The sequence below is a fragment of the Solea senegalensis genome, linkage group LG11 (assembly GCF_019176455.1).
Source record: "Solea senegalensis isolate Sse05_10M linkage group LG11, IFAPA_SoseM_1, whole genome shotgun sequence".
NCBI classification, from domain to species: Eukaryota; Metazoa; Chordata; class Actinopteri; order Pleuronectiformes; family Soleidae; genus Solea; species Solea senegalensis.
Window position 1 is genome coordinate 17533133 of NC_058031.1, and position 23960 is coordinate 17557092.

Sequence of the window (23960 nt, forward strand, 5' to 3'; positions counted from 1 at the left end):
AACAATTCTGGAAAAATTTCCATTCCCTCTGACATCACAAATCACAATATCAGTCAAAATAATCGCAATTAGATATTTATTAAAAACCATTCAGCCCTGTATGGAACACACAAACACATTCATGCACGCATATTATAGAGAGACCGTTATCACTCTCTCTCTTTCTCTCTCTCTCTCTCTCTCTCTCTCTCTCCTTCTTCCTGCCATCTTCTATTCTCCATCTCTGAAAGCACCATCTAAATCAAAACAAGAATAGCAGCCCATTCATCTTCTTCTGTAAAATGTATCACTTATGGGACTTTATTTAATTGCCGCTCTCTCTTTTTGCCAAATTGATTAGGTGACTCATGATACAGTGGGATGTCTAATGTGTTAGCATCAGTAATGTGGCACTGATTAGTCCTTTAAATGAATGATCAACCTGTGTAGAAGACAAAACAACAACAAAAAAATGCCAGTACTGTGCTGTGGCTTGTTCCATCCTCCCAAAGATACTGAAAATGTGTTTGTGTGCGTGTGTTCCTCTTATCTCTTTCAGGTGATAAACGGTCAGCTGGTGTTCTCGGTGACCCGCGGTTCGACCAGACCGGTGCGTTTGCGGTTGGACCAGGTTCAGGTGGCAGACGGCCGATGGCATGATCTCCAGCTGGAGCTGCGAGATGTCCACAGTGGCCGCGAGACCCGTTACGTTGCCACGCTTCGGCTGGACTTTGGACTATATCAGGTAATATTGAGATACAATGGCTAAAGGGAAGGCTTTTAGGTCAGGTACAACAGTAAGGATTCAATTTGTGTAACAGACTGGTACAATGGAAATAAAAAAAAGCACAGATATTCATGAATAGTCTTTCTGTCATGTGGTGTTCCCTTTTTTTCTAACACAAACAGAATAGATTCACAAGTTTCTTGAACTAAGATTTCTCAGTTTGAATTGTTAGAATTCATTTAATGTAGCTGTTTGAAATCTGCTGATTCTCTGATGGACTGTGATGCTCTAATCAGAGTATTGTGCAGAAAACTCCAATCAGAAACATTTGATGTGAATGAAGACAAGTAGTCCTTTGTAATATTTGAATTTAAACATAATTCAATGTGATTTCCTGCAATAATCTAGTAAGGACAACCCTGTCAAAGATATTGACTTTATTAGCAAAGGACTTGGGCGTAATTGATTTTGGATCACATTTTGTAAACTGCCAAAGTATTAGATGAGATTAGATGATTAGATCATTTAAAAAGGAAATTAAAAACCTCCTACAGGAAATCAAGCACATTATTCCAGCTATTCACCACTGTGGACTTATTTAAGAAATGTAAGAGTTGAACAAAAACATTTCATGATTAAATAATTTAAATGACTTTATATGAGTTTGAAGCTCGCAGAAAGTCTAATATGGGTCAGTTGAGAGGCTTAATCTTGCATCATATAATGTTGAAATCAGATAATAATCTAATAAAGAGATATAGATTCACATTTGACAGTCTTTACCCGTTATATCCCCGTAACAGTTCTTTGTCCTTCACCATGTGATTTGTGTCAGCCTCTCTAAAACAAGTCCTGTTTATACTAATTTCACAATTATTTTTACTTTGAAATAGTTTGGCATGTGTGGACTGTTTCATTTTCCACTGCGGCTGAAATAGCGCTAAATTGGACTCATTGATTTTGTTTTGGTGTTTTATGTTGAGAGCCGAGTTGCCTGTCCGCATTGCTTCACCACACTGTCTCTGTTTTCAGTAGAGCACTGACCTTCTCACAACAGCTGCTTGTTCTTGTTTTCTTATATTGACTAAAGTCAATCATTCAGCGTGAGACTGTGAAACCATTAACCCCTCGCGCTCCCTCCCCTCTGCTTCCCTCCCATCGACCGACACAAGTGTTTTAATAACCTGACTATTCACTGATGCTGTCGCAAATGAATCTATGGAAGAATATCAAGGAATAAAAAGAATAATCTACAATGTTTTCAGAAAAAAACATTTTTATTGTCTGTCTGTATATAAAAGCTTTCTGGCTTATAAATGCCTTTTTTTGTGTGTTTTTGCACAAAAGCCTTTGTGGAAAACGATTTTCTCTGAGATTGATTTTTTTTCATATCTCACATTGTGACTGCCTCTGTAATTCAAGAAAAATCATCAAATAAAGCTGTTGAAGTTGTTGTGCTTCATTATTTATGTTCAGGTATAATAATAATACTACTAATAATAACTGTTGCCCTCCATCTGTCCCCCCCCACACACACACAGGGAACAGTGATAGTGGGAAATGAGATTCATGGTTTGAAGGTGAAACATCTGCATGTGGGAGGAGTTCTGGGATCTGGAGAGGTTCAGAACGGGATAAGAGGATGCATACAGGTGAGGCTGGATTGTATGTCTAATGTGTGTTCATGGATGGTTGGAAGGAAGCTGGAAATGCTGGTATATTTGAAACAGATGTGGAAAAAAGGAATGAACATGAAACAATTAGTTTACCTCTTTTTTTTTTATTCTTTAAATGTATCTTTATAATGGTTGTTTTGTCTCTATGTGGCCCTGTGATGGACTGGCCAGCTGTCCAGGATGTACCCCCGCCTTTTGCCCTATGTCAGCTGGGATTGGCACCAGCGCCCCCCATGACCCTTACATGACCCTTATGTGGAGGATAAAGCAGTAGAGGATGAATTAATGAACGAACAAACAATCTTTAATATAAATCTTTCTCTCTCCAGGGTGTCCGATTGGGTGTCCGGCCTGACTCCCCTCCCTTGCCCCGCCCATCAAAATCTGTCAAAGCAGAGATCGGGTGCACCGTTGGAAATCCCTGTGTCTCGTCTCCATGCCCCGCCCACAGCCGCTGTTCCGACCAATGGGAGCGGCATGCTTGTATCTGTGAATCTGGTGAGTGAACACAGTGATGACATTGGTGTCTTTAAAGGCTCAAAAGTTTAAAATATTATTCAATGTCTTGCTTTGGCTCGCTGTTGTATGTTTTTATTTTCCTGAAAGACTTTGATTGCAGGCTAGCATGTCAGATCGTCCGAGTCAGATGAATTTCATGAAGCGGAAGGAATGTGGAGAAGAAAAGGTTGTGCGTGTAGGACAGAAGAGTGTAGAGATTCAGATTTCCACATGAAGGAAAGTGTAGAGAAAGATAATAATAGATAAAAAAAAGGAGGAAGAAGACAAAGAGAGACACTAAAAACATTAATAATTAATGCAGAGAAAGAGGGAGCTGACTGAAAAGTGTAACACTAAAAGTTTTTAGGCCAGAGGAAAGAAGAGAAGAAAGAGGGCATGAGGAAGTCAAATCAAACAGCCTGAAAGCACTGGTGTGTCTGTTGGGAGTAGATCCACACCCCACTGCTATACATGCACCACAGAGAGACAGTGAAATCATTAATGTGACTGTGCATAAAGTGTGAAGGAAAGGTTGGATAAAGATATTCAATGCTTTATAAGAAGCCACTGACGCAACAGCTCCAGCTCAGTTCTGAGCAGACACCATTCATATTTATGAGGGGACGCAGGACCAGAGATTGGACAGCAAATTATTATTCTTTTGGCATTTTTTTTATTGATTTATGATCACAAGTACATAAACGATATAAAGTATGAATGTCAACTTTAAAAAAACCTTCCCTTCTATCCCGGTGACCTTTTACTCAAAAAAGGAAAACATGCAAAGATGCATTAGGTAAAGTACAAACCCAACAGAATTCCACCTATCCATCACAGATACACATACAAAGACTAACCCAACAGAATTCCCCACAAAAGAAAGAAAATAACAATGATTGTAATAATGGAAAAAAAAAAGAAAAAGAACCACATGAAAGACAACACAGGGAGAGAACAGGCAAGAACATGGGCCAAATTGCTTTTTCAGTTTAATTTGACGGTATATTAATCCTCTTTTCTCAGTATCTCAAACTGCTTCTTTATTAACTTCTTCTTAAAACTCCTTTGGTATAGTTTTTCTCTTGTTCTAATTCTGCATCTGTGGAGAACAGTGGCGATAATGGTGCGTTGTCATTGCAAACAACTCAGAGACGTTATAGACTTGTTATAAAGAGTCACACGCAGGAAACTTTAAGAAACAAAAGTTGCAAATGGGAGCAACGAGATGAAAGTGAAAGTGGAAGGAGTGAAAGTGAGAGACTTTGTGTTCTGTGGTGGTTGAAGCTTGTTAAAGTGAGAGAGCCTGAGGTCTGGCAACATGGGAGCGGAAGCAGAGAGGAGCTGCTTTCCCTGTAGCATCCTGCACCAGCCCATGAGCTAATGCTGACACTCAGGCTCATTAACATAGAACAGACATGGAGAATACACACATTTAATGTGCATGGACTGTAAACACACACACTTTCATCATCATTATACTTCATTAGCACAATGAGCATTGAAAATAATTATACAGTGAATGCTGCTTGGAGACAAACTAAAGTTTATTAAAAGCTCAGAGACAAAAAAAAAGAGAAACAAAGGTGCAGTCTGAATAATTCCCTTTCATGTGTGTTTCACGCTGGTTCTGAAATAACCGCAATGGGTCTCATGCAACTGACAGGCCCTCTGATTTGTATACGCACACACACACAATCCAAGGTTCTGAATGATAAATCACCACAGACATCTGCTCTCTCATCTCCTCTGTGTGTGTTTGTGTGCTTCTGAGTACGGATACAATATGTAGCATGACTGCGTGTGTGTGTGTGTGTGTGTGTGTGTGTGTGTGTGTGTGTGTGTGTGTGTGTGTGTGTGTGTGTGTGTGTGTGTGTGTGTGTGTGTGTGTGTGTGTGTGTGTGTGTGTGTGTAGCTATGTGACAGTTGCTGCCAGATGCTACAGGCTAATTCACTGCAGTGAACATTTGAATTTGATATGATGAATTTCAGCCACGTTGATTTATGTCCACATGAGATCCCACAGCGGTTCAAAAACCAACACGCTCCGATGCAGAAAACATATGTTCAGGGTTCCAGGGTCCGATCATTTATCAGTGTTTCCTGTTTTCCTGTTCTCCTGTTTTTGTCTCGGAAAAGTTGATTGTGAGTGTGGAGCACAGTTGCTGTTTTCTAAACTTTGCCTTTTAGCAAGAAAGAGCAATTTCTGATTTTCACACGGAGCCCCAGACATGACATGGGGGGGAAAAAACCTTTTTGTCTACGAAATAAGTACAACTGTGGGTTTATCATTCCCCCCAACAACTTGGACAGCGACAGTAGGTGACACTAAAGTTAGAAGGATTCTCACAGATTGGAACATTTGCAATCAATAGCATTTAAACGAAACACCGGTGAAACCCACAGCGATGCAGACAACAAGCTATAATCTAATTTTCATCAAAAAAGAGTCGTCAGTGAGACTGGAGCACAAGGATCGTGGATCATGTACAGTTCCACTGTGACATTTACAGAATCGAAGAAGGCTCTTTTGGAATTTAGAATTATTAGAGTTTTTTTTCCCCCATGTCCTGTCTGGTGCTCCATAGTTTCAAGTTGCTTACTGCAGTTTCTATTTTTGTGTCACTGCAGTTCTTTATGACAAATGATGCTTCACTTTTACAATGTCATTTATTGATCGGCTTTGGTATCGAAACTAAACACAGGTATTTGGTGTCATTGGACATTGGTCTGAAATAAAAAACTACTACATTAGTCGTGGACTCGTTTTGCCGTGGCCTCGTCGTTGCAGCCCTACACGTGAGCAAACATTGTGAATGTGTGATTGCTGTCAGAATACAGATATTTGCCACGTTTTAACTCAAAGTATTTCACTGACAGCAGCTTTGAAGTGTATCATTTTCATCAGTGATTTGTGGCAGAATGCACTGGCAAATGTTGACGGTCCAATTTCTCAACAAGCTGTTCGATAACCTTTGTCTGAATCAAAAAACATGAATCAAAACATCAAAAAAGACCTGTGAAGCTGCAGACTTGGATGAAGTAGACTTTTACACAACATACACACTAATCCTAGAACTTCATTGTCAGTAGTGTCTTTGTGTTTTCTACCACCAACACACTTTTATTAAATATTTAGTGATGCTCACAGTCTTGCATTGTCAGTAGAAACAGTTAGATACATATCAGATGAATGAGTGGTTCTGTGAACGGATGACTCGTCTGTCTTTGTCCTCGCTGAAGTCAAGCCTTTGTGTTGCGGTAAAGAACAAGATGAGAATCTGCGAGTCGCCCTTGATGTGTGGACACATGAAGAGGACAGCACTTTCCCTGGGTCCTGTCTATGAAAGATAAAACACCTAGGATTTGACACACTCACACACACACATTGTTGTGACAAGGCCCGAGTCATTTTAAGTGTCTGAATGGAAACAGCCAAGGCCGTCGCCGTCTCTCTGTCAGTTGCCATGGTGAAAGTGTAAAGATGTATATGGCTGATAGAAAAGGATTTTATGTTTTATGTGTGTGCATGGAAGAGAAATTGAGATTGAAATGGAGAGTGGGGCATCATGAGCGAACACACAAAGACAGAATTCCTCCACTTTTTACATGTGTTGTAATCACACCTGTGTGTGCGTGTGCATTAGTGAAATAATTGAATAGTGAACAGCAGCTGTGACTGTCTTCTTTCTCTTATTTTCAAGACAAAAAATTGAAGTATTTCAAGTTTTAAGTTTGATGATAAAGAGCAAGGCCACGGTTGTTATTTTTTTTTGAAATGACAGTATTTGTAGGCTCAAAAGGAAATGTAAGATGGAGAGAGAGAGAGAGAGAGAGAGACCGCATGTGTGATGAGAAAGCATTTGTGTTTCTAAAGCTTTGTCAAGGCCATAGGTTTGAAAGCTGAGGGGTTTGGCTTCTTTCTATAGATGAACTCGAGAAACCTTGCAACAAAGTCACAATTTAATCTATAGAGAGAGTCTTCTATTCACTGCTGTGAATTAACAAGGTTGCTTCAAAGCACACGTCCTTGGCTGAACAAGTAGACGTGATGAGGAGATTTTAGGTTGGTGAGAGCGTCGCCACACCCCCACAAACATGAACATCATCGTGTCTTTCTCACCTCTCTAATATATACACACAAACTCGTGTATATATATATATATCACATCATTACCTGTCCAACAGAAAAAAAGCGACATCAGCGTCTCTTTCCAGTCCCTCAGCTGACACATCACAGATATTCACTCGGATTTTGCCTCATCTGCTACTCAAAATTCAATCATCTTTCCTATCTTGGATGGTTCAGCGCCATGAGTTCGAAGTGAGTGTAAATACCGGCTGTATTTTCTCTGCTATTTTCCATTTTTAGGAGCCAATTTACACATGGCACCTTTAATACAAAGACTAAATAGAACAATTAGTATTAAATGAAGAGCAGGTCTGGGTGAAAGGCCTTCTTTATTTGTACTAAATACACCTGAAAGTGTGTGTGAGGCGTTGTGCTTTAGTCATTAGATTAAAGAGGGGTATTGTGTGCGGGCCTGTATTACCATATAAGAGGCTGGTGTGTTTATGTGGAGTGTCTGGGGATTGCACTGAAGTGTATGATGGATTTGTTCGCCATGCTGCACAGACGCACACTGCAGTGAAGAGTGGAAACGTGTGTTGTACATTGTTGTGGAGAAGTGGCTCGATTAACAGTGTTGGAATGTGCACAGGTTTTAATTCGGTTTTTGTTTCCAGTTATGGACATGACATCTCAGAAACCCCTTGAGGGTACTTGGAGGATTAACTAATTTAGATTAGGCTGCAGATTAGATACAGCGGCCTGAACACGCGTGTATTTTTGAGTTTTTAAACAGAATCACACTTCACAAAGGAAAATGGCTCCATCCACACAAACCTAATGTTCAAACCAATGAAGATGAAGGAAGAAACTGCACAGAGAGAATGGCAGAGTGGGAAAAGTTTTTGATATAACAAGGCCACTGTCGTTACCAAGCGTGGGCAGTTTCACCATCACACTAATTCTTCCTCCCTGGATATTTCATTCTTAAGATGAAGAAGATGCTAACTGTCATTAAACACCAAACTGCTTTTATTAGCTTGCATTAAAGTCTGGGTTTGATGGAACAGCCACCAGTAACTGTTTGGTGGAGGCCAACAACTGTAAGCATTTTGTATTGAATTTGATTTATTGTTTAAAAACATCTCTAAGCATTTTCCGATTTTCCATTTTTCCATTTTCTGACACATCACGCCTAAAAATGTGCTGTATCTGTGATCCGTGCATATTACACTCTAGCAGTTTTCCGTGCTTTTGCAATCTCTGTGAACTGTTTGTGAATGTGGTAGCTTCAGTTTGTCAAACATCCACTTCCATCGTTGCGCAGAGGTTTTGCTTCCCTTTGAGATGCAACACCCCTTTCATGTTTGATTGTAGAATGCAGGAGAAGTCATTGTTCACTCTGCCTTTCAAAGTTTCCTTGATGTTCAGTTTGCATTTGTCTGTGCTGTTGGTGGCAGCCTTGTTTTCTTGGTAATTTCCTTTCAGAAGAAACATTGATTTGTGGTTCAGGGGACGATTATGTTGTAATGCACCACCTCAGTGTCGGTGGCAAACTGTGTTTGTCGCCGGTGGTAATCACCGTGTGATGTTTGAAGTACTTGTGAACGGACTGCTTACTGTGTCTGGTAGATGGATGGGAGACAAAGCAGGGTTCTGCATATTTCGATTTTAATATTATTGTTGTGCTCATTGATGCCATTGTGATTGCTCTTGTCCTCTCTTCATTTTATATAGGCTGTGTTTATGAAATAAATCCATCATTGGTTGTGTTATTTTCAAAAACTAGAATATCAAATTGGATGTACAGATTACCGTCAGTACTGTGCATAGACCATGTGTAAAAAGTGGCTGTAGTCTTCCAGTTTGGTGGATGAAGACGACCCATAAGTAAGTAAGTGTAACTCAGCTGGTTGCAAAAATAACTCTGTTTGAATGGAAGTGTATGGAAAAAAGAGCGTCTACTTCTCACTTGATTTATAACATCGATAAATATTTTAATGTCTCAATCACTAGTTTCAGGTCTATTTCAAGCGCACAAGATGTTGATTTTGTGAATTATGTTCCCATTTAGAGGAAGATACATGTTAAGGTCACACCTGTGTGGACACCAGTGTGATTGACAGCTGCTATTATCCAATAGGTGCTTGGTTGTGACTGACGTCTGTGCCAAATTGCAAAGCTTGAGGCTTCAACATGGTAGTTTGGTAAATGTGCTTGTATTTGACCTTTAGGGGGAGCTCGGTTGTCACAAATTAAGTCAATCAACCAAAAGTGTACGGTGCATTGTGCAATTTATTTATTTTTTTTCTCGAAAATCTCTGTTCCAGGTTACTATGGTAGAGGCTGCACTGACGCTTGTCACCTGAATCCGTGTGAAAACGAGGCTCGGTGCCACAGGAAACCCAGCTCTTCCCATGGATACACCTGTGACTGTGGAGACAACCATTATGGGCAGTACTGCCAACACAGGTACACATTTTTGAACTGAAGTTGAACTGTAGCTCTTTGTTTGATCCTCTGTGTAATCAGTGCAGATTGAAAACTATTATAAGCTCCAAAACTACCATGATATACTGTCTAATGTTGCCTGACAGCTTGAACTCATTTCCCACTCCTGCAGGACATATTTACACAGCAAGCACAGCTTCATATCAAGGTTCAGCCTCAGTATGTTAGTTAAGACACAACATGACTATACAGGGTATTTCTAAGCAGCCTTAAAAGGCCCCACAGGAAGGTTTGTCTCATTTGAAGAAGAGATTCAGCTGGGAGACGTAATAAAAAGACTCTGGAGAAAAGGAATAAATCCTAATATTCTATTAAGATCACAGACATCTGAATTCTCACTCCTTGTGTGGAGCAATAAGGAGACGCTTACCAGAATCTGCATCAGCTGTGAGACGCTTTCATCTCCTCTGTGATCCATTAAACACCAAGAACAGACAGAGAGCACATTAATGTGGCGTGAGCAAAGAGAATGAAAGAGCTGAGTGACGCGTACAATAAACCAGGAGTGATACAAATCTGAGGTGAATTTCTCAGAAGCAAACACTCTAAATCCCACACTGGTTTTGAAATTAATGAATAGCTAACTTAAGGGGTTAATGCTCTTCCTCAGCAGATTGCTGTCCACTGTGAGGCTGCACTAGCAAAGTGGAGTTATTGATTATTTCCCTTTTATGATACCACAGGAACTATAATAAAAAGCTCTAAAGGTATTTTATTGCATACATGTCAGGCTTTGAATAATGGCTGTTGCTTTCTATGACTCAACGTTTATAATGTGCATTAGGTGCATTCTCGTTCTACTCGTGATTTTTCAGATCAGTCTGGATGTTTTCCCTCTGCCTTTCTCTTCCTGTGCTCCCTCCATCCATCACTGGCCGCCTCTTTGCCTGCATCTCTTTCTTCCCAGCTTATTACTGGGTGTTAGACGATTGTTTGAAAACAAAATAACAGTTTTATATAGAGCTGCAACTAACGATTATATCGATTAATCTGTCGATTATTTTCTTGATTAATCGTTTGGTCCATAAAATATCAGAAAACCTGAAAAAATGTTGATCTGTGTTCGTCAAACCTGGAAATGATGATTTTCTCAAACGTCTTGTTTTGTCCACAAACCAAAAATGATTCACTTTTAATGATTTCTTTGTTATCCAGAGCAAAGAAAACAATGCATTTCGACACACACGGTTGTGTTTTTCCCCCACGTTTCACTGACTCTATCTGTTTGTGTGTGTGAAGGATTGATCACCAGTGTCCCAGAGGCTGGTGGGGGTCACCGTCCTGTGGACCGTGTCACTGTGACGCCAATAAAGGTTTTGACCCTGACTGTAACAAGACCAGCGGACACTGTCACTGCAAGGTAAACAAAACAAACCAGCACTCGTCCGTGGGTTAGTCAGCGAACACATGCTTTCATCACGTTGAAAAGTGTAAATGACACAGGATGTGAACGGTTTAAGACCATTATTGTTTTTTACTCTCGGACTGGAAGGTTTTCAGTGGTGTAACATCACTGTGGCTTCAGTTTAATCAGATCACACTGTAATCGTCTCAGTGTGATGGTCTGATGGCTAATCCAGACAGACATACTACATTAACCATGACATGATGATCATCCCTTCATATCGACATCGCTAACACACATGCTATAGCCATGTTTAACCCTGTTTTATCCCAGCCTTAATCTGATTTTTTGACCTTAATCTCTAATCTCTAAAACTGACATATACATGACACCAACCCCCCCCTATAGTGTTTTTACATTGTAGCATTAAGAGTTTAGAGGTTATTCACATACCAGAAAAAATGTCATTCTTATTTTACAAACTACAAAACGTACAGAATTATTACTAACTTTTTGATTTTGAAGCAATTACACACTCATACCAACATATTTATGTGTAGTATATTACATTTCTAAAATGTTACACAGTGGAACTTTAATACTTACACAATCATTATGTTTCGATTCAGCCAACACACAGACACTCTCAGCTCTACATCAGTTGTCTTTGTCCACAGTGAAATGGCAGCTATTCCTCGTCTTAACTGATCCGTAGTTCAAACACGTTTTTTCTTTCATTTTCATCATTTTCTATTGCAGCACAGATATTTCTCTTTCGGTCATGAACCATATGTATTCTCATGCAAGTTTGGCAAAGTGAAGAAAATGAAATGCCATCTCTTATCTCTTGCACACTGTTGCTCTGTTAAACCAATGTCTCCTTTATGTCGTTGTATAAATCTTGCCCTAATGCGTATTATGGTGATGTAATCGCTGACTCTGTTCTTGATGCTGTGACACTTAACCTGACTGCTTGTGTTCAGGAGTTTCACTATCACCCACGAGGCTCTGACACGTGCCTGCCGTGTGACTGCTACCCAGTCGGTTCTTTCTCACGGTCATGTGACCCAGAAACCGGCCAGTGTCAGTGCAGGCCCGGCGTCATTGGTCGTCAGTGCAACTCATGTGACAGTCCCTTTGCTGAGGTCACAAATTCAGGCTGTGACGGTGAGAATGACGGTCAACTTTTCTTTAAATTGTGCTCTGTTGTTGAATTTGTGTTTGCTGATATATTTTGACATATTTTTTTCATTTTGATCAGATTTGGGATAATCATTCACCTCAATGAAGGATAAATTGCTGCATAATTTATTCATTTAATTGTCACTCTCAACAACATCTCTTATTTAATCAACATATTTCTTCATGTCTGGGCTAATTACTCATTTGTGGAAAGCTGTTGTTTTTGTCAGTGAAATAATTCACTGACAAAAACAAGCAAATGTATTTCTAAAAATGATCAGGGTTTGAATGATAGATTGTGAAGTCATTTCTTTCCTTCTAGTTTAGTGAAATAATATCTAGATCAAATATAAACTATGGAAATCTTGAAAGTACTTGTTCAACATGAGTAAATTGACACATATAGACACACAAATGAGAATAATGAGAGACTGAGACGCACCATAGGTTTTCAGTCTTAACTTTTAGGCTGTCCTTTTAAATTGCCATATTTATTATGCTTTCACCCAATAAAAAACTGCAATTACAGTATATTCATTTTCTTTTCGGCATCTTCCCATTACGTCTGTCTTGTTGTCTCGCTTTTCTGTGCTGCTTGTCATGCTTTGGTTTTCCTGCTTTAAGTATTTTACTCTCTCACACTCCACAAAAAAACATTTTGTCATTTTTTAATGGAAAGGCTGATCTTATTTATAAGAGATTCTCTCTCTCTGTCTGTCTCTCTGTGCAGTCATTTATGATGGTTGCCCAAAGACCATCACTCAGGGGATCTGGTGGCCTCGGACCAAGTTCAACCTGCCAGCTGCAGTGCCTTGCCCCAAAGGCTCTGTTGGTCCGTACATTGATTAGTGACTGTGTATATATATATATATATATATATATATATATATATAACACACTGATATGAATGTCCTCATATACAACCCAGTGCCACTTTAACATTTGAAAACATCTCCTTGTAACAAGATTTTGTAACATTTTTCTATTGCAGGTGCAGCCATTAGACACTGTGATGCAGAGAGAGGATGGCTGGAGCCCGACCTTTACAACTGCACCTCACCTCCATTTGTGGAGCTCAATGTTGCGGTAAGTAGAGTAGGAATGGGTGTTTCAAATGAAATGGAAATGAAAATACACCAAGGTTCTTGACTTGCCACTGTAGCACTTTTGACCAAGGCAAATTTCCCTGCGTGGACAAATATAATTGATTTGATTTGATAATAATGCAGTCATTGATTTAAAAAAAGAAAATATCCTATGTATCTCACTCACTCACTCACTCACTCATCCATCCATCTTCTACCTGAGTGACCTTTATCCTCCACATAAGGTTCAGGGAGGGACGCTGGTGCCAATCCCAGCTGACATAGGGTGAAAGGCGGCGTACAAACAACCATCTACTCTCACACTCACACCTATGGTCATTTTGGAGTGTCCAATTTGCCTAATCCCCTAATCTGCATCTTTTTAATGTACCAATGAATAGTCACATTCACTGATCGACTAAAGACTAATTAAATATCCATGCTCATCCCTAGAGAACAGTGCCAGGACAGTTGCAATAACATATTTCCCCCACATTTTACCGGCCAACTAACTGTATCTATACCTTCACTCACTTCATACATTCAGCTTGATTCTCTGGAGCGTAATGAGACGGAGCTGAACACCATCATGGAGAAGAAGCTTGCCCACCAGCTCCGCGACGTCACTGAGGCAACCACCCGTCTCTACGGCAATGACTTGCAGATTGCCGAACGACTGCTCTCTCGCCTCCTGACCTTCGAGGGCCAACAAACGGGCTTCGGACTCACGGCGACACAGGACGCGCACTTCAATGAGGTAAAATGAAGAACAGAGTTTGAATATACGTTTCAGTGGAGGGGTTAGAGCTGTGAGGAGTGGGAGTGGACGTACAGTAACTGGAACCAATGGAGAATTTGCTTTAACAACGGCTCTTTATTGGCTGTTATTATTCACCTGGTGATTTTAATCCAAGAAAGCTGACAGAAAATACAACCGCGTTCTCATCATGAATCACAAGGCATTATATTACTGATAGTGTAGGGTTATCCCACGTGTTATTGTATTGACCTTTTAATGGTTAGTGGGAGTAAATTATGCAATCTTCAAAATCCATCAATTGTGCAAATTGTGAAAAGAGAGGCTGCCGGAGAGACAGGGCAGATAATAAAGCGTGAAAATCAATTCTCAGTTTGCGCGGTTGATTCTAATGTGTGAAAGTGTAAACATGTGATGAAGCTCGATCAGCGTGCCAGCTCTGTTTAAATACACTTGATTGACAACATTGTGGAATAGTAGATTAAAGAGAGGCGTCCAACCTCAGACAAGTTTTAGTCCTCGGTGCTGTTAGTAGTAGCATCCACAAATCTACACAGAATGTGCCAGGAAACAACACAGCTGGTGCTATTTAGAACAGCAGAGGTGATGTAGAGTAGTCTGTTGTTATAATATACAGACCCATTGACTTGCCAGTATAAGAAGATGTCTCTTTACTGAAATGGGAGGTAATGTTGCTATGGCAATTTAGGGACAGGAGCTCATGAAATATTGCAACATGTCATATTTACGCATTCAATTGACATTTCTCATTTCACCTGATTCAGCTGAAAGACACAGGAGCTGACATTGGATGGTTTTTATTAACATGTTGGTGTTTTGACAAAGGCTTTAACAGACATCTCTGTGTCACGTTATATAAATAATCGTCTGGCAGACAGGAAATGAGCTGTCCACAAATCAGGAAGAAGTGACAGAAACTTAAAATGAGATTGAGATTGATACATGCGCTACATTTTCAGTTAAAGAGAATTTTAATATTAAATCTTGGTGAAATTGAATGAGCCGTACTGCTGTTATTGTTATTATAGATCTGTCAGTGTCTTTGTTTCAGCTTGTTTAATGCATTCTTGGAGCTGATTTAGTGTTCTGTAATATGTTGCAATGTAACAAGGTAACAAGGTTTGTCTTCATTTGACACAGGGAGGCTTTTAGTCATGTATGCCAACGGGGAGGATTTTAACCACCTGATGATATGTGTAGCAGTAGTAGCCACACCCTGCAGTGCTGAGCCAGATTCAGTCATTGTTAATGTCATTAAACAGCTTATTATACAGAAGGATGAGTTGCCATGGAAACTGAGTGGCTGTGGTAGCAACCTCTGATAGTTTAAGCAAAAACATTTGTCGTCTTTCGTCTTTTTATACCCATTAAAATGTCTTGGAAGTTAAAGGTGACGTTTGACTGAAAGTGAGTTTTAGATATTTAATTCATTTATACCATACACGCATTTTATTTCATGTGCTTTAAATTGAGGGGATAAAGGGAAAAAAGATGGCACTTGTTGCTGCTCTGAAGGGGAACAATGAGGTGCGCTCTTTTCTCTGATTTAATACACACAGGGCTCACAATGCAAATACAGATGTACACAAAGGCAGCAGTGTACGTGCAGTGAAGCTACTTTAATGAAAACAAATGGCCGGTTGCAAGCAGATGGTTGGATTACAGACCAGTGACTAGATAAGCAGATTGGAAAAAAATATGGAAAAAAAGCACCTTTAGCAGGAAAACACTCAGAATCTAACACATGATAAAATCCAGGAGCTAGAATCACAAAAGGACCTCTTACTGGAAATGACTGGCTCAGTAAACAGTGAGTATAATCAGTCTTCAGTCAATATGGTTGCTTCTTTCTCTCGGCTTCACCGTTGGAGCCTAAGTAGCCAAGTAGAGTGCATTGCTACATTTCATCAATACTGTAATCTTTGGCTAACAAGCGCAGTTTCTATAGCAACACAGAAGTAGCATTAACGACATCTTATAATGAGTGAAATTGACCGTTTCCTTTTTGACATTTCATTGAGTTACTTAATCTGACAGTAAATCAGACATGGCAGGATTTAACCTCTTCTAATCTGCTTTACAGCAGCAAACGGTCTACTACAGGTTACTATATGTTGTATATACTGTATATATGATGCAGCAGTGATGTTTATTGCCTTTTAGCCTCAACTTGTCTGACTTGTAACATCAAATCCAGGCTCTAAATCAGCCTCTTTACCCAGAGTTTATATCACCGGCTCTTAATCTGGCTTTTTCAACAATAAAACATACACCATTATCTGAAAAAGAATTTGACACCTCATTTTAAACAGCAGCTATTAGTACAGACAAACAGGTATGGAAGCACACAGTTGCTATAGTAACCGAGTGGAGATAACAGCCCTGTGGCTACAGAACACTGAAAGATGACAGGAAGGAAAGTGGAGTTTTCATAAATAAAAATAAATGGAGAACCTGAAAACCTTTCTTGTTCAAGCTGTGATCTGATCGACCTGGATACGATTGTGCATCAATGCAGACGCACGTCTAACCCTTATACACATATATATAATATCACTATAATCGTCTACAAACATTAGACACATCGTTATGACACAAATCACAGCAGAGTGATGCTTTGTAGTACAGTAAATGTTTCTCACAGTGGGATCTCAACGTCAAAAAGAAAGAAAGAAAGAAGGAAAGTGACTTAACAGGTTACTGTTTGAGTGACAGACGTTTGTTTCACTGATCAAAAGTGATACTCCAACCTATCATTCATGCTGCCTCTCTTTCAGTCTTGGTGTGTTCCGTGTCTGCCTCCTTCCTGTGATCTTGTCATCTGCTTCTACTTCAAATCTCTCATCCTTTTTTTTTTTATTTCTTTTCCATAGACAAACACAACACAACACATCACCCGCAGTAAAATAAAACACAATAAGTCATCCTTTTAATATGAGTGTAGACGGAATAAAACTCATATATAATATGCAATATTTCTGCTTTTATAGCTGAAAACAATAACGTTACTTTTGTTGAGTAGTTAGTAACTGACATTAGTCAATGTAAGAAATGTGATGCCGTGCTTTTAAATTGATGAAAATTACATTTATATGTAATGTTGTCGTTGTGTTTTTTTTTTTTAAAAAAACCCTCTGCATGATTGTATTGTACATTCTAAACATACAGGCAGTGCAAGTGCATGTTTATGCAGAACATCATTTATTCATATCAGTCATCAGCCTTTCTTATATAAACCCAACATCTGCCACAGTGTCTCCTAATGAGGACTCAACAGATGAGACATTCTTATTGTTCATATTACATCACCACAGAGATCATCTTGTATAAAGAGCAAAGACATACATTATTTAACATGACCCAACAACCTTATATTGTATTTTTAATGTCCATGTAAATAGTGGATAAATAATATAAAGTCATGTGAAGCTGAAATTGGTGATTTGTAATACTGACTGTGTTGCAGTTGTCATGAGATTTTCCACCTCATTACAACTTCCCACCTCCCTTTTTGCGTCTTGAATATTTAAGCTCAACATGAACGCTTGTCTCGCTATCATCCCCTATTGTCTCTTCTCATCCCCTAATTATCAGCTCTGTTCCTCAATCTCTCTTCCTCTCCCTCTACAACTTACTTCTTTCTTTCCTATGAGGTGTTGTGTGGTGTTTTCCTTGTTTGTCTGAAGGTTTTCTTGTGGATTTTCCTGTGCTCCCCAGAGCATAATGTGAGACAGCAGTGCTTTATTGGGTCTGGTGCAGCCTCACTGCAAGGAATTATATTGAACACTTTGTCTCTCCTTCCTCCAGAATATTTTGCTGCACCATGCAGTCTTCTTTATCTTTAACAGGCTGTCATATAATTACAAATAATCCAAGTATGGAAATGGAAGCACTATGCATGAATGACAACATAAATGTAATGTAAACATCAACATACATTTTCATGCGGTCTTGATCAGAGCAACAGTGAGGACCAGTCCTTTTTGTTTTAGCGACTTTCTCCACAGATGCACACCATGACGGTGTTGCTTTTGGTTGTCTCTATTGAATATAATGGATTTCTGCACAGAAACGAGGTCTGAAGAGCCCTGTAGGTCTGCACTACAGCAAGCCTTATGCACAGGCTCTGGATCAGGTTTCTTCTTTCCTTTCTTGATTTATTCTGAAAAAAAAGGCAGAGTCTTTCTTTATATTGTGAGCTAAGAACGGCAGATTTTTTTTCCTCCCAATCTTTGTCTTTCCTTCTTTTAAAGTCTGACTTTCCTTTTGACTCAATGCTTTTTTTCTGCCTCTTTCCTGTCTCCTGTGAATTGTTGAATTGTGCTGAACTGTGTGCACCTGCATCTATACCTGACAAACCTGTGTCATTATCGCGGGGCTTAAAGCAAGAAAGTGAGCCAATTCAAGCAAGACATCCTCATAGAATGTTAGAGATTTGGTTGCAATCCAAACCGTCCTGTTAAACTGCTGCATTGAGCCAAATACATTTGGTTTTTCAAAAGACAAATCAGTAATTAGCTGAAGGTGATATTTGATTTGTGCTAGTTTAAAGGTATCAAGGCTGTAGTTTTTCTCCTTTGTTTTCTCCTTTGGCTCAAATACACAATCACATGTGTTCACTGACTCTTCACCAGCTCCTGTAAAAGTGCCAGTACCTCCTTGTGGACTTTTTATTCCCTCCTTCTGTCTTTTAACAATGCTTCCTCTTTTAACTCTTCCCAGAACATTCTGCGAGGCTGCAGCGTGCTGTTGGGACCCGCCACCTCTGGCCTCTGGCGGGCTCTTGCTCAGAGTCAGAACCACATCCCAGGTGGAGGTCCAGCTGAGCTAACAGAGCTGCTGGAACAATACACCCAGACTCTGGCTCAGAACATGAAGCTCACATATCTCAACCCTGTGGCTCTGGTTGCTCCAAACATAGGTGTGTTGTGCAGAAACAGTGCAGAAACAATAAGACCTGATACAATAATTAGTCCTTAATAGAAGCAATTAAATAAGGCCCGAATAAAATCAAAATCTTTAGAGATAATTTGCAGCGATTTTCTCATAATGCTATAAATCTCTGCTGTGAAATCAGCTAGAATGACTAAGTGTAAGGCGGGAGATGAGCGGTGCTAATGCAAATGAAGACGCGGCTAAGCCTGAAAACTGGCAGCAGCAGCGCAGACAAATGAATTTCACACTCCCACATACTCATGCAGCAGCTGATGCTGCCAGCACATGCACACAAACACACACACACACACACACACTCACACACACAGTTGTAGCAGTGTAGTTGTGGCCAGCATGCATATATCATTTGAATATGCAGGTGCCAAACATGCAAACAATTAGATATTTACAGCAAAATGAAATATTGAGTGACAAGTCTCTTGCTCTCCATGTCTGTCTGTCTCTCTATCTGTCTCTGTCTCTGTCTCTTCTCTCACTCATACATACACAAATACACACACACACACACACACACACACACACACACACACACACACGCAGGCTTCCACAGGTTTCATTATATGTATTGAATTCCATTGAACGGCCTGAACTAAAGTGTCATCCATAACCAGTTAATGCCTGACCCTAACCTTACTCTAGCACCTAAGCACTATTCAAATCTTAGTCCTTTAAAAGAAGTGTTGTGACCGTTCTGGCAACCAGCCTAACGTCACACACAGAAATCTATCTCAAAGTCTTGAATTTGTGATCATCCATAGCACATGAGGTGTTGAAATAGCAACAGCAGCAGCTCTGGCAGGGATGAAACCACACAATGAATTTCACACTGAGTTAATGCTGAGTGACACACACAGATTAAAGTTCTGTAAAATACCAAAACTCATCAAAGTTACCAGCTGCTGTGCTGCTGTGTTGCCTCATCAGTCTCTTCAGCTGCTGTTTGTTAACACTCAGACCCAAAGCAAAAATAAAATAGCTTTGTCTGTCTTGGCCAGCATCCATCCCTTAAATCGTTCTATTTGTATCTTGTTTGAAATTGATGCAACTGATGGAGCTCTCATGTTTTCCGGCAGATTAACGCGTGTGTTTCTCTCTTTGTGTTATTCAGTCATGAACCTGGACCGCGTTGACAACCACACCCATGTGCGGCGGCGTTTCCCACGTTACCACACCACCCTGTTTCGCGGGCAGACCGTGTGGGATCCGAACACTCATGTAATACTGCCCCCTGCTGCCCTGGTGCCACAACGACAGCAACAGCACAACTGGAAGGAGAAGGAGCGGACGGATAAAGAACGTAAGAGAGTCACAAGTTGAAAGACATGAGAGCATATGTGGAGGATTCTAGGAGAATAAATTAACACTGACTCCTCTGTTTCAGCCCCAGCTTCTCAGAACGCTGCTCCAGTGCCTGTTAGCACAGCAGCCAATCAGACAGGAGAATACACTGCAGCCAGGCGCACTGTCTCACTGCCAGAGCCACCTCTCACCATCATCATCTTGTTGATCTATCGCAGTCTGGGTGCGGCTCTTCCTCCCAAGTATCACACAGACCGACGAGGAGTGAGGTGGGAATAGTTCACACTCAGAACAATAAAGATGTAATTACAGCAGAACTCTCAGTGGTAAGCTGGATATATATATATATATATATATATATATATATGTTGTGATACAGATGTCAATATCCCAGCCTATATATATATAAATATACAGTTTATGACTTTGAAGTAAAACAAAATAATCGGTGTGACATTTGTGCCGATGCATTTCCCACGACATACATGAGCAACCCTTTCTCACATTGTGGTCACATGACAGCAGTGGTGCACATCATCCTTTACAGTCTTTGTGCTCAGTGAAGCATTTACGGGATATTTCAGGTTAACAGATCATATCTTATTTCTACGGAATCGTTTTTCCACTATCTGATGATCAGATCAGCTGGTTCCTCATTTAGTTTTTCAGATGTGAAAAATGCCCATCACACTCTCCTGAAGCACAAGATAACATCTTCAGACGTGCACTGATTATAAATCAGGGACATGCACAGCAGATTAAAGACGCTTGAACTGGAGCATGTTTGTCATTGTTCCTTAATAAGCGACTGAAGTGATCAATTGATGATCAAAACTTCAGTTAATTAACTCTGGCAACTGGACTAATACATTAACGGATTAATGACTTAAACACCAAGTCCAATATGACCTTGCTTGACATCAGTTTCTTTTTCTCCCTCTTCCTCTTACACAATCCATCACCCCTCTTGATCTTCGTCACTTCACCTCTGGGCAGAATTAGCAAGGAACACAGTGGCTTGCATTGGTGCTCAGCAGACAGTCATTTGTGTCTTGTCTCGTATACTAATCTTGTTCCAGTCTGCTCACAGTGTCTTGCCTTTATTTACCACCATAACCAGGATTTCAGAGTCTACTTTCTTTCTGATCTACTGCATGTACGTTACCTCTGCCCCCTCTCTCTCTCTCTCTCTCTCCCCCTCAGGCTTCCCAGACACCCAGTAATGAACTCCCCAGTGGTCACTGTTTCTGTCTACAATAACCAGACGTTTGTGGGTGGACACTTGGACCAGCCCATTCTGCTTGAGTTCAAGCTGCTGGAGACGACGAATCGCAGTAAGCCACTGTGTGTGCAGTGGAACTACAGCAACCAGTGAGTACAGATGAACTCATCCTCAATACATGTTCATTTAACCTGTTTATTCCTAGTTATAATATATAATACTTCACATTCAATTACATATATGTGATTAATCATTTGGAGATGCTATGGACCAATCCAACTTTATTTATAAAGCGCTGCAAAAACAACAATAAATGAAACTATTAAAATATAAAAACACAAGACCTAAGAACAAACAATAAAATATACAATAAAACAATAAAATACTGTAGAGAGCCAAAGAGTAAAAATGGGTTTTAAGATTATACAATACAATAAATCTATGCAACAAATTGAATATTATACTACCTTATACTGTACCTATGGCTGAAGGCTGAACTATTCAAATCTGTGCTTTTGGGAATGGTCTAAATATTTAATCATTTACATGACGTGTTTATCAAAGTATCATATTAATTTTTATGAGTTTGGATTTATTGGACTTAGAATTAGTGACGAAGTAAGCCATTACTGTTAGCCAGCAAAAACGACATTTTGCACATAAGATAGTTCATGTTTTTGATTTATCTTTGACTGGTCTCGTGCTTTCAGATTTCATTTTTAACCAAACAATTTGTCTGGCTTCAGTTATGAGATAGGAGGATGTTGGACGGTGAGGGATTGTACGGTGGTGTACAGGAACACGTCTCACGTCCGCTGTCAGTGCCAGAGACTCGGCACCTTCGGTGTGCTGATGGACAGCTCACAGAGAGAGGTTAGTCATTTTATCAGTCATGGAAGACTTATGACAATTGTCTTTTGTATCATCTTTATCGTAATTAAAAAATAAGTGCATTTACTATCAGTGATTCCACAGATTATGGCAGTGTGACTGTTTTGTTTGTTTGTTTTTTGTTCAGTATTTTTAACCTGTAATTAGCAGATTTGATCTGGACTCAAACCCAGACACTGTATCTGTATAAAGGAGCCTCGTTACATCAGAGTTATCACACCCCAGCATACAAAGCAAAGTTATATATCAGATGTTGATGCAAGAAAACTTGTGGATTCGTAATGGAACTATTTAGAAACCAAGTAATATGAGATGAATTTAAAGTTTACATTTATTGTAATGTACACAGTTAACACTGAACTGATTTACCATCAATAGCTCAGCACAATGAGAAGATAAATGTAGAGATGCTGTCCATGTGTCCACGTTTACTGAAATAAAATAAAATAGTGACGTCTACTATGTTTAAAATGCTACATACACAGGCAGTAATGACTTGATTCACACTTTAATACTAAATAATAAAAAAACTTTAATAATAAAATCAGACTTAGCTCTAGATGCTCTGTTTCGTATTGCAGTTTGTCCCTTTTATTTTATAAATTGTGCAAATTTAGCAGTGGACAGAATAAGGCTGGAGTAGCAGAATAATGGCAATGAAAAGGCTAGGTTTTCACCTCTTTGCCTTTTTTCACCTTGTGAGTTGTCATTTTTGCACAGTCTCCCTTCTTCATTACCTCTCTGCCTTACCTTGTCTTCTCATGTTCATTTTTCTTATATTTTATCTGCTACTTTTCCCATCTGTGATGGTATGAATCCACTAATAACCTCTCGCTGACATGTTTCTATGCTTTACCCTTCTTGCATCTCCCGGTGAGCAGCAGTTGGAGGGGGATTTGGAGATGCTGGCGCTGGTCACGTACTCTTCTCTGTGTGTCTCAATGTTGGCCCTCCTCCTCACTGTGCTGGTGCTCTCCTGCCTCCACGGCCTCAAGTCCAATACCAGGAGCATCCATTCAAACACAGCAGCAGCCATGTTTTTATCTGAGCTGGTTTTCCTGGCTGGGGTCAATCAGACTGAACAGCAGGTAAATAATGCGTTTATGTTTCTGTGGAATGTAATGCCTTTAGTTTTTGTGCCATCTCTTCCATATCACTGTCTCTCCAGATCCTAACTTATAGCGTTGCAAATGAGCAAAATACCAAGATATGCCCGCCTCCAAATTGTGAGCCTTTCCTTCTACTGTAGAACATAATCCATTCATCTTTTCTGGTGTAGCTTTAAAACATATACAGTATCAAGTTCCCAACGCAGTATCATAAAATGACTGTTCCGTTACAGTCAGGATTAGAGTCTCTTCTAACTTCCTATCTTTGCTACTAATTTGTGCCTCACTCCGTCAGGTTTAATCAATCTCAAACCTTCCGACATTTCTCTTCCTCCTCTGCTTTTTCTCATTTCCTCTTTTCCTTTCCTGTCATGACCACTTTCTCTCCGTGGAGTTACAACATGTGTGTCTGTGTATAAAGAGCACCAAGTCTTGTAAAGAGGCATATGCAAATATGTGCTCACTCAGCTTGAAGTCTAATTAATGAAGCCCCCCCACACACACACACACACACACACACACACACACGCACACACAACTCTGCGAGTATAACTGTTTCCTTCGCTCAGAACAATATGTTCTTCATGCTTGGGAGAACATGTTAATACGCTCAGTGGTCACGTGTGCTTTTATGTT

General features: G+C 39.9%; 1 protein-coding gene across 3 annotated transcripts in view; it reads left to right on the forward strand.

The window, feature by feature from the left end:
• The window catches only part of celsr3 (cadherin, EGF LAG seven-pass G-type receptor 3), an 85846-nt gene that overhangs the window by 45770 nt on the left and 16116 nt on the right, over positions 1-23960 (forward strand). For all 3 annotated transcript variants that reach the window (XM_044037459.1, XM_044037461.1, XM_044037460.1), the window contains 15 exons: positions 539-724; positions 2248-2358; positions 2712-2880; positions 9277-9418; positions 10697-10817; positions 11786-11969; positions 12715-12816; positions 12976-13070; positions 13617-13826; positions 18570-18768; positions 19912-20100; positions 20185-20371; positions 21306-21473; positions 22071-22197; positions 23097-23303. In XM_044037459.1, the coding sequence (XP_043893394.1) occupies positions 539-724; positions 2248-2358; positions 2712-2880; positions 9277-9418; positions 10697-10817; positions 11786-11969; positions 12715-12816; positions 12976-13070; positions 13617-13826; positions 18570-18768; positions 19912-20100; positions 20185-20371; positions 21306-21473; positions 22071-22197; positions 23097-23303 (2397 nt within the window). The remainder of the gene's footprint in view (positions 1-538; positions 725-2247; positions 2359-2711; positions 2881-9276; positions 9419-10696; positions 10818-11785; positions 11970-12714; positions 12817-12975; positions 13071-13616; positions 13827-18569; positions 18769-19911; positions 20101-20184; positions 20372-21305; positions 21474-22070; positions 22198-23096; positions 23304-23960) is intronic.